Source organism: Uloborus diversus, unplaced genomic scaffold (assembly GCF_026930045.1).
Source record: "Uloborus diversus isolate 005 unplaced genomic scaffold, Udiv.v.3.1 scaffold_14, whole genome shotgun sequence".
Classification (NCBI taxonomy): Eukaryota; Metazoa; Arthropoda; class Arachnida; order Araneae; family Uloboridae; genus Uloborus; species Uloborus diversus.
The window spans coordinates 971,069-983,233 of NW_026558098.1; the positions used below are offsets into that span (position 1 = coordinate 971,069).

The window sequence follows — 12,165 nt, forward strand, 5'->3', positions numbered from 1 at the left end:
TTCGTTGACCCCAAAAATTGGAATTTTTTTTAGATTTTAAAATTTTTAATTAGCGCTGAAAGAGTGAATCATTTTTCTTCTTTTTTCCTGAGGTAGTCAATCATAGTGTACGAAAAGATTCAAATTCATTTTTACATGCATAAACATGTTTTTGTCCTTCCCCAGGTGGGGGGTGTGAATAAATAAGGACACCACCCCCAGTAAAAAAAATTCTGAAAAAATTTTTTTTAACTGAAAAATCTATGTCTAGATGATCAAATAAACCCATTTGTGGTGTTTTTTCTTAAGATTTCTCAAAAATTAATGACGCGCCCCTGAAAGGGTTAATGATTAGGAATAAACTACACACACACGCAGTTCTTACACACTACTACTAATCCATGAAATAACCTCAACTTGTTCGATGAAGAATCAATTGCCCGTTAGTGAGCGTAGGTACCCCCGTCTTCCTCTACATTTACGTGTACAACTTAAAAAGCTAGTACAGTAAAACCTGTAAAGTTGACCACCTTTGTAAGTTGACCACCTGTCTATGTTGACCGCTTTTGTTTGGAACGGAGTTAGTCCTATCTTATATAATGAAGGAAAACCTCTGTAACTTGGCCACCTCTCTATCTTGACCACCTGTCTATCTTGACCACTAATGAACACCAAGTTTGGTTTGGAGTATTATAAAAAACCCTTTGTAAGTTGACCACTTGGTTTACTTTTTAAAATTTTATTTAGCAAATTATTTTTTTATTATTATTCTTTTTTTACAGCTTTCCAAGAATATTTTTGATGTCAGACCAGCATTTTACCAACTAAATGAAACAGCAGCATAACTAAACCTCCTTTTGAGTTTGAGTAGACCCATCATGGGGTTATAAATGTATATGAGAAAAAAATAAAGCGAAAAATTTGTATTTTTTGATTAGTTATGAATTTTTAGGAACTATTAATACCAAATGAGTAACTTTTCATAAACAATAAGACTTTTTTTTTTTGATCAATTTACTGAAATTTTAAATTTGCATGACACATTATATGTCATTCTGGGAAAATAATCTCTAAAAATATTTAAATAACATTTTAAATTATTGTTTCAAAGTAATGTCAAACAATGAAAGTGAGTTGAATGGAGATAGTAAGTGTCAATTAGTCAAAAAATGAATACATGGTGCAAGAAATGACAAAAAAAAAAAAAATCATTACACCCTTTATAAGTTGACCACCTGTCTAAGTAAAGTACTGCACCGCAAGTGGTCAACTTACACAGGTTTCACTGTACATTGTTGAACACCATTTACGGATGTATTTATAACCCCCTAGTAATAATACAGTGGTTTATACCTTCCAATTAGTGCTTAACGGTTAAAATGAGATGGCGATTCCCTACACTTTCTTCGGGGATTTTATACCTCCACTCCCTCGACTAGTACAACTAGCCCCTCAGATCTTACGTAAAAGCTTACCTTGCTTAAAAGACATATATATTTTGGTATTCTTTCGTAGAAAAAAGTTTACACGAGCGCATAAAAAAGGCTAACTACTATATTTGGAAAAAAAAAAAGAAAAAAAACCTAGAAAAAACCGCGATGTCGTGAAGCCGCGAAAGTCGAAGCGCGAAGTAGCGAGGGAGGACTGTACATTGAAACTGCGTTTTACGGTAGAGGAGTGTTATGATCGGCGCTGTACTACTCTACATTTTATTTCTTCACGGGAGGGGTTCTAGCCCCCCATCCCCCCCTCGGCCGGGCCAGTGTCCCGGTGTAGGAAACAAAGAGGATACTCACACGACTTGACGTTGTTTTGATGCTTGGGTGTCGAGCATTGTCCGATTGAGAATCGCCGATCTATCACAACAACGAGGATGGGGTCCGGGTCCCTTCAGGGTAGCTTCTTACCAGAGGGGGTCGTCGGAAGAGCATCGGCCGGACGAGGAGAGCGCACGATTGGGAAGGCTGGAGGCGAAATTGAGCGATGCAGAGCACGTTAAAATGTAACGATAAACATTGATTCGATGGTGGAACCACTGACCCACTTTCGCTCAACATTCACAAAAGTACGAAGCGCACCCGTTGCCACACGACCGGAGAAGATCGGGGACACTCCTCGCTTTATTCAAAAACACGTTCGTTTTCCACTCTCAGGCCAGAGACAGCACTCGTAATAAAATAATAGAAAATAAAAATAAACACACTTTTCGATTCCGAGTCACAACTGTATTTATGTCGAGGACTGCATACTAAGTGCCTTGCCTCCATTATTTTTTATGGCGACCCTCATACACCAAACCATGTGACTGGTGGATATCCTAGCAACAACGGGCGTTGATCGTAGCGGACGATCAACGGGAGCGAGAAATAAACTAAATAGAATGGATGGAACACGGAAGAATGATCTTTTATGGAGTCCGATTTGTAAATTTGTTATGGACAGTATTCACCTGACGTCACTGCGGGTAAAAAGCCTCACTGCAGTGCATTGTGGGAACTGTAGCAGACGAAAATCCGGAACTACAGCGTATAATAACACTTGCTTTTGTGTGGCTTATAAACTCTTCTTTCTATTTAAAAATGGGAGGTTTTTTACGTTTTTAACTAAGAAACATTGTAAAAGAACGATGAACGATTCATTTGATATGAAATACTCTCTTTATTATCGTATTTTCATGGGTTTAAGCCTCTTTGGTTCCTTATCAGAAATATGGTGAAAACTCGAATTCTCTTTTTATTTTCCCCGTTTCTCGGCATTTTTCATGCATTCGTCAGTCTTTTTAAGCCCTAAACATGTTCATTATGCGCATGAAGTCTATTAATCCTTAAATAAAACTAGTTTTTTTAGCACTACTGACACTACGTAATTGGTCTAAATACCCGCAGACGGACAGCTGATGGGACCGTTGCCAAACCGTGAATAAGGTCCATTCCAAGTTGTAAATATTTTGTTAATGTAGTGAGTTTTTCGTTTAGATAGTACTGTGCATTTTCTTTAGTCAATTCCTAGACAGCACAGATCTTCCAATATTCGTTGTTATATCGTTGAACTGGTGCAAAACTCATGACATATCACAAACGGATATCGACGCGATGTAGATTTCCTCACGTAGTTGGGCTTTTCCAAATTCGCAACTCCAACGAACTATAGGGGGCACTGCAGTCACTGTCTAATGGCCGACTTAAAAACCAAAACAAACGCACATGGTAACGAAGAAGATGCTAAAAGTGTTGTGATTTTTGTTCGTATGTATGATATTTTTCGCTTTATTCTTTTTAAATTAATTTTCAAAGTCTTGTGGATATTCTGACCCACGTAGAAAGAAATGAGAATTCAAGAAGCATTACTAAACGTCAAAGATTAATGCAAACTACGTAGTTCGTAGTTCTAAGCAGCTATTTCCACGATGTTGAATTCGATATTTATCAATTCTTGATAAAACTAAATAATAATTGTGGCCTGACAAGAACAACAATTAATGCTAGAAAATTCAATATGACATTACAAATTATTATCGAAAGAAGATGATACATCTTTGCCTTGCTTGGCTAGCGCTTATTGTTTTGCATTTGTTGCTGAGTTATTTCTCTCGAACTCCCGAATCGGTTAACTTAAAATTTTTCTGTTTCGATTTTTCTAATTTCTGAGTTACGATTTAATTATGTCAAGTTATGCAAATCATCTACAGAATTCTTACGGATATATATATGGTGGTAGTTTTCTTTTCAGTTGATTGACCATTATTTCTTTTTACTTATCGAATTCTGTAATCTTACTACCATTTTATTCCACTCATGATAAAAATTAAAAATGGTTTAACTGAAAACGCGAAATCTCGCCAAGGCTACTTTGCTCGCACAATACTAAAACTATAACCCTAAACAAATTTGGCGGAACCTTTCAGCTGAGAACAAAAGGAATAAAGTAAATTCTTTCTCGGTGAAACATTTTTCATTTTGTTCTACGATAATATATTCAAGAAAATATTTTGCATACCTTCCATTCCAACTAAATGCTGCTGTAAAAGATGGTTAGTTAAATTAATTTAGGATTAAAAAAAAACTCATATTCTTACAAATTCATACAAAACAATAAAAAATTTTACCTTGTATAACGTTATCCAAGTTTGTTAATCCAGCTTTCGCTTTCACCATTTTCAATCAACTCATATTTTGGAAGGAAATAAGGAAAACTAACATTATTTTGAGAAGCTCGAGAATACTACTAAGGGACGAATTAATTTCTGTAGCTGAAAGCAAACTAAGACTCATCGATTGCGTTAATAAATACTCAGAACAAACTGCCTGTGTTTACGTCAACAGACACACGTGGAACGCAACGTGGCAATGTTTTAGTTTCATCGGCAGTTTTGTAAATCACCGCAAGGTAGCGTATTCGAGCGCTGGAGTTCCGAATTGTTGCGAGAGTGAGTGTGTGAGCGATTTCTTGTATTAACGTAAAGTAAGTAATTGCCTGCTTTTTAAGTTTTTTTAAATTATGTTTTCTAAATTCAAGAAACAGTGTTCTGACCGTCAAAACGACGTAGAGATAGCTCTGAATTAAAAGTTCTCATATTATTATTATTATTACTATGTTTGTTTGTTTAGATTGTTGCTGGAATAAAATTTGTGAATTGTACATACAAAAGATATGGTTTATTGTCTACTTAAATATGAACACAAAATAGGTTATCAATGATTCATAGATTACTTACATGTTTCTTGGAAGTCTTAAATCTTTAAAATTACTTTTTTAAAACGCTAGAATTTGTTATTTTCTTAAATTATTTAAATAAAATATACATATTTAATTATATTTGAAATTAATTTAAAAATTATTTCATTTTTCTTGTCTATCTTAATTGTTTTATTGAGTTATATTCCAAATTTGAATTTCATTCAAATGATTTTTTAAAAAAGCTTAAGATATTACTGTTTTAAAAAGTTTGAGGGTAAAAAAGATTTTAAGACTTTCAAAAAGTGTGCAAACAGTCTATAAATTATTGGTAATTTACCAAGATGCAGTTTATGTAGATATTTCGTGACACAAACACATGAGAAAATCGTTGATAATCATCTGAAACAGGTTGTTAGTTCATCTAATATTATAGTAGATAAATCCATTTAACCTCTAGAATCCGTTGAAAACTCCTCCAGAGAACAATATAACCAAAGTAGAAATATCGTTGATATTTTGTAAGCATCCAAAAAACGAGCTCGACCGAGAGCGACCAGTTAGTTAGTCACGTGACAGATAATGATCACGTGCTCCAATCAACTGCTTAGAATGGTAACCGCCGTGGTAACCGGTTGATCATAGAACGCTTCGGTTAGTAACCAGTTACTTACCAGACGACCGGCGAGTTTCGTCGAACGCAACCTCGGTTGGCATTGGGATCGAGTGAAGCCCTGCAAAAAAAAAAAAAAAAAAAAAAAATATTTTCCATTTAAAAGCGAAAGTTGTTTTGCACGATTTGGCAACAGGTTTCAAACTGTGGAAAGTAATGGAGGACAGATGACTCCCGTAAACATCAGAAGTCATGTGAAAGATCCGTCTGATTATGCGAATAGTGAGAAGGAGGTGCCCCCGAAGAAGTACAATGTGAAGAGGACGCTTCTTCTGATTCTTTTTCCTTTTACGTTTCTGTTTAGTTCCCTGAGGTTTCTCATCTGCGAGCTGTTCGCGTTCGTCCGCGGCGTCTGCACATCTGTTCGACAATCCGTGAGTTTCTCCTCCGGTGTCGAAGTCGCTCAAGAATGCCAGGCGATTAAGGAGAAGGAGATGAGCGCAAACAACCCCTTCGCCGTCCAGAGGTACCACCACAGGCGGGCCTTCGACTTCATCTCCAAAGCGCTCAAGATTGACGAAGACAATGAAGGTGCGTTCATTTCATTCCCTGTCCTCCATCCAGTTGTTTCCCGACTTTTTATACCCTCACCCCCCTTTTGATAAAGAAATTGTTCTATACATCCTCAAATTTCATAATTGTCCAATTTCATAAATGTTATCCTGGTGTTATAATTCATTTAATGGATAAGAAAAACAATACCATAGTATTTTAAGTAAAATATTTTTTCTAAATCCCAAAACATGTTTCATATAATTTTGGGATATATTGATATGTGGGATATTGGCATGGTCGTCACATTTTTTGGCGAGAATAATTTTAGTTTGGGAACTTTAATGAATAGGTATATGTATTTGAATAACCTTTATACCTTTAAAATTATCTCTGAACGGTGGTGTTCCGTCTGTCGGTACGGGAATTGAAATGGACAAAAAGACATACTATTTTTTTTTTTACGAACAACAAGTTGGTTCAATTACACTTGTATAATTCTGCCTGTATAAAAAAATCTTTCAAGTGGGACCAGAGTCAAACATTATGAGAAATTTCCAACTTTAAGTTCAAAATGAGTGGTTTTAAACTTTTTTCGGGAGAGCCCCCCCTTGCTCTGCCTACTACAATTAAACAAGAAACTATCTCGGCGATCAGGGGGCTTGATTAGTAAACTTATTGTAATTGTGGAAAACCTTCAGCAACTCATTAATTTGCGCATTATTATTACTTTCTTTAGCCATTTGTCCTAGTTGGCTTGCTTAATATTCTCTAATTGAGGGCTGCTGCAAAGTGTCTACAATATCAATATAGATCTATGGGGATGGATCGGGGTGCAGGGAGAAAATTCTAATTCTTCGTAGTGTGCCATAAATCGGTAAAGTCCAAGGAATAATCTTACATAATTTACTTCGTTTTACGCCATGAAGTGACAAAAAAGAAACTTTTCCTCACTAAAGAAATAATGCATTTTTTCTCACTTACTGGGAAAATGGACAGCCAAGAGAAGAATTTAAAAAGAAGAAAAAAAAGCAGATCAATATGTGCATTCTATATTCACTCTACTTTTTAGTAATACTAGGTCACTCTGCAGAAAATGGCAAAGCCTTTTATCAAAATCTTTTCATGCTTTTTCTTTTATATAAAAGAAAAAAAAACTGTCCGTAAGTTGTTAACACAAAATCTATTTTTGCCACTTTGGCAAAAACTGGCAAAAACCTATTTTTGCCGGGCGGTAAAAACCGTGGTTTTTTCCGTCCCCCGGCAAAAACTTGCCAACCCTGTAGATAGAAATATGTAAACATGGATACAGTCAACCCTCTTTTATCGCGGTTAATTGGTTCCAAACTTTACCGCGATAATTGAGTTTCCGCAAAGTAGGATTCTGTATATATTTTTCTAATTAGAGCGCATAAAACTTACTTACGACAATTTAAATAGGTTTTTATCATAGTTAGAGCCCCCTAGACATGAAACAGCACCCTCAGTCACCATTACATTTGTATTACTTAATATATTGCACAAAATCAGATTTGTTAGACGTAATAGATATCACATTGTTAATGATTGGGAAATAAACTACACACAGACGCAGTTCTTACACACTACTACTAATCCATGAAAAAACCTCAACTTGTTCGATGAAGAATCAATGGCCCGTCAGTGAGCGTAGGTGCCCCCGTCTTCCTCTACATTTAGGTGTACAACTTAAAAGGCTAGTATTTTGTTGAACACCATTTACAGATGTATTTATTACCCCCTAGTAATAATACAGTGGTTTATACCTTCCGGTCAGTGCTTAACGGTTAAAATGAGATGGCGATTCCCTACACTTTCTTCGGGGATTTTTATACCTCCACTCTCTCGACTAGTACAACTAGCCCTTCAGATCTTACGTAAAAGCTTACCTTGCTTAAAAGACATATATTTTGTTATTCTTTCGTAGAAAAAAGTTTACACGAGCGCATAAAAAAGGCTAACTACTATATTTGGAGAAAAAAAAGAAAAAAACCCAGAAAAAACCGCGATGTCGTGAAGCCGCGAAAGTCGAAGCGCGAAGTAGCGAGGGAGGACTGTACATTGAAACTGCGTTTTACGGTAGAGGAGTGTTATGATCGGCGCTGTACTACTCTACATTTTATTTCTTCACGGGAGGGGTTCTAGCCCCCCATCCCCCCCTCGGCCGGGCCAGTGTCCCGGTGTAGGAAACAAAGAGGATACTCACACGACTTGACGTTGTTTTGATGCTTGGGTGTCGAGCATTGTCCGATTGAGAATCGCCGATCTATCACAACAACGAGGATGGGGTCCGGGTCCCTTCAGGGTAGCTTCATACCAGAGGGGGTCGTCGGAAGAGCATCGGCCGAACGAGGAGAGCGCACGATTGGGAAGGCTGGAGGCGAAATTGAGCGATGCAGAGCACGTTAAAATGTAACGATAAACATTGATTCGATGGTGGAACCACTGACCCACTTTCGCTCAACATTCACAAAAGTACGAAGCGCACCCGTTGCCACACGACCGGAGAAGATCGGGGACACTCCTCGCTTTATTCAAAAACACGTTCGTTTTCCACTCTCAGGCCAGAGACAGCACTCGTAATAAAATAATAGAAAATAAAAATAAACACACTTTTCGATTCCGAGTCACAACTGTATTTATGTCGAGGACTGCATACTAAGTGCCTTGCCTCCATTATTTTTTATGGCGACCCTCATACACCAAACCATGTGACTGGTGGATATCCTAGCAACAACGGGCGTTGATCGTAGCGGACGATCAACGGGAGCGAGAAATAAACTAAATAGAATGGATGGAACACGGAAGAATGATCTTTTATGGAGTCCGATTTGTAAATTTGTTATGGACAGTATTCACCTGACGTCACTGCGGGTAAAAAGCCTCACTGCAGTGCATTGTGGGAACTGTAGCAGACGAAAATCCGGAACTACAGCGTATAATAACACTTGCTTTTGTGTGGCTTATAAACTCTTCTTTCTATTTAAAAATGGGAGGTTTTTTACGTTTTTAACTAAGAAACATTGTAAAAGAACGATGAACGATTCATTTGATATGAAATACTCTCTTTATTATCGTATTTTCATGGGTTTAAGCCTCTTTGGTTCCTTATCAGAAATATGGTGAAAACTCGAATTCTCTTTTTATTTTCCCCGTTTCTCGGCATTTTTCATGCATTCGTCAGTCTTTTTAAGCCCTAAACATGTTCATTATGCGCATGAAGTCTATTAATCCTTAAATAAAACTAGTTTTTTTAGCACTACTGACACTACGTAATTGGTCTAAATACCCGCAGACGGACAGCTGATGGGACCGTTGCCAAACCGTGAATAAGGTCCATTCCAAGTTGTAAATATTTTGTTAATGTAGTGAGTTTTTCGTTTAGATAGTACTGTGCATTTTCTTTAGTCAATTCCTAGACAGCACAGATCTTCCAATATTCGTTGTTATATCGTTGAACTGGTGCAAAACTCATGACATATCACAAACGGATATCGACGCGATGTAGATTTCCTCACGTAGTTGGGCTTTTCCAAATTCGCAACTCCAACGAACTATAGGGGGCACTGCAGTCACTGTCTAATGGCCGACTTAAAAACCAAAACAAACGCACATGGTAACGAAGAAGATGCTAAAAGTGTTGTGATTTTTGTTCGTATGTATGATATTTTTCGCTTTATTCTTTTTAAATTAATTTTCAAAGTCTTGTGGATATTCTGACCCACGTAGAAAGAAATGAGAATTCAAGAAGCATTACTAAACGTCAAAGATTAATGCAAACTACGTAGTTCGTAGTTCTAAGCAGCTATTTCCACGATGTTGAATTCGATATTTATCAATTCTTGATAAAACTAAATAATAATTGTGGCCTGACAAGAACAACAATTAATGCTAGAAAATTCAATATGACATTACAAATTATTATCGAAAGAAGATGATACATCTTTGCCTTGCTTGGCTAGCGCTTATTGTTTTGCATTTGTTGCTGAGTTATTTCTCTCGAACTCCCGAATCGGTTAACTTAAAATTTTTCTGTTTCGATTTTTCTAATTTCTGAGTTACGATTTAATTATGTCAAGTTATGCAAATCATCTACAGAATTCTTACGGATATATATATGGTGGTAGTTTTCTTTTCAGTTGATTGACCATTATTTCTTTTTACTTATCGAATTCTGTAATCTTACTACCATTTTATTCCACTCATGATAAAAATTAAAAATGGTTTAACTGAAAACGCGAAATCTCGCCAAGGCTACTTTGCTCGCACAATACTAAAACTATAACCCTAAACAAATTTGGCGGAACCTTTCAGCTGAGAACAAAAGGAATAAAGTAAATTCTTTCTCGGTGAAACATTTTTCATTTTGTTCTACGATAATATATTCAAGAAAATATTTTGCATACCTTCCATTCCAACTAAATGCTGCTGTAAAAGATGGTTAGTTAAATTAATTTAGGATTAAAAAAAAACTCATATTCTTACAAATTCATACAAAACAATAAAAAATTTTACCTTGTATAACGTTATCCAAGTTTGTTAATCCAGCTTTCGCTTTCACCATTTTCAATCAACTCATATTTTGGAAGGAAATAAGGAAAACTAACATTATTTTGAGAAGCTCGAGAATACTACTAAGGGACGAATTAATTTCTGTAGCTGAAAGCAAACTAAGACTCATCGATTGCGTTAATAAATACTCAGAACAAACTGCCTGTGTTTACGTCAACAGACACACGTGGAACGCAACGTGGCAATGTTTTAGTTTCATCGGCAGTTTTGTAAATCACCGCAAGGTAGCGTATTCGAGCGCTGGAGTTCCGAATTGTTGCGAGAGTGAGTGTGTGAGCGATTTCTTGTATTAACGTAAAGTAAGTAATTGCCTGCTTTTTAAGTTTTTTTAAATTATGTTTTCTAAATTCAAGAAACAGTGTTCTGACCGTCAAAACGACGTAGAGATAGCTCTGAATTAAAAGTTCTCATATTATTATTATTATTACTATGTTTGTTTGTTTAGATTGTTGCTGGAATAAAATTTGTGAATTGTACATACAAAAGATATGGTTTATTGTCTACTTAAATATGAACACAAAATAGGTTATCAATGATTCATAGATTACTTACATGTTTCTTGGAAGTCTTAAATCTTTAAAATTACTTTTTTAAAACGCTAGAATTTGTTATTTTCTTAAATTATTTAAATAAAATATACATATTTAATTATATTTGAAATTAATTTAAAAATTATTTCATTTTTCTTGTCTATCTTAATTGTTTTATTGAGTTATATTCCAAATTTGAATTTCATTCAAATGATTTTTTAAAAAAGCTTAAGATATTACTGTTTTAAAAAGTTTGAGGGTAAAAAAGATTTTAAGACTTTCAAAAAGTGTGCAAACAGTCTATAAATTATTGGTAATTTACCAAGATGCAGTTTATGTAGATATTTCGTGACACAAACACATGAGAAAATCGTTGATAATCATCTGAAACAGGTTGTTAGTTCATCTAATATTATAGTAGATAAATCCATTTAACCTCTAGAATCCGTTGAAAACTCCTCCAGAGAACAATATAACCAAAGTAGAAATATCGTTGATATTTTGTAAGCATCCAAAAAACGAGCTCGACCGAGAGCGACCAGTTAGTTAGTCACGTGACAGATAATGATCACGTGCTCCAATCAACTGCTTAGAATGGTAACCGCCGTGGTAACCGGTTGATCATAGAACGCTTCGGTTAGTAACCAGTTACTTACCAGACGACCGGCGAGTTTCGTCGAACGCAACCTCGGTTGGCATTGGGATCGAGTGAAGCCCTGCAAAAAAAAAAAAAAAAAAAAAAAAAAAATATTTTCCATTTAAAAGCGAAAGTTGTTTTGCACGATTTGGCAACAGGTTTCAAACTGTGGAAAGTAATGGAGGACAGATGACTCCCGTAAACATCAGAAGTCATGTGAAAGATCCGTCTGATTATGCGAATAGTGAGAAGGAGGTGCCCCCGAAGAAGTACAATGTGAAGAGGACGCTTCTTCTGATTCTTTTTCCTTTTACGTTTCTGTTTAGTTCCCTGAGGTTTCTCATCTGCGAGCTGTTCGCGTTCGTCCGCGGCGTCTGCACATCTGTTCGACAATCCGTGAGTTTCTCCTCCGGTGTCGAAGTCGCTCAAGAATGCCAGGCGATTAAGGAGAAGGAGATGAGCGCAAACAACCCCTTCGCTGTCCAGAGGTACCACCACAGGCGGGCCTTCGACTTCATCTCCAAAGCGCTCAAGATTGACGAAGACAATGAAGGTGCTTTCCTTTCATTCCCTGTCCTCCGTCCAGTTGC

At 36.3% G+C, this 12,165-nt stretch overlaps 1 protein-coding gene across 1 annotated transcript in view; it reads left to right on the plus strand.

The window, feature by feature from the left end:
* The first annotated feature begins 5,479 nt into the window (after positions 1–5,479).
* Positions 5,480–12,165, plus strand: part of LOC129232820 (spastin-like) — a 55,447-nt gene continuing 48,761 nt past the window's right edge. The window contains 3 exon segments of the mRNA XM_054866919.1: positions 5,480–5,857; positions 11,381–11,441; positions 11,734–12,128. Coding sequence (XP_054722894.1) covers positions 5,494–5,857; positions 11,381–11,441; positions 11,734–12,128 — 820 coding nt within the window. The 5' untranslated portion in view covers positions 5,480–5,493.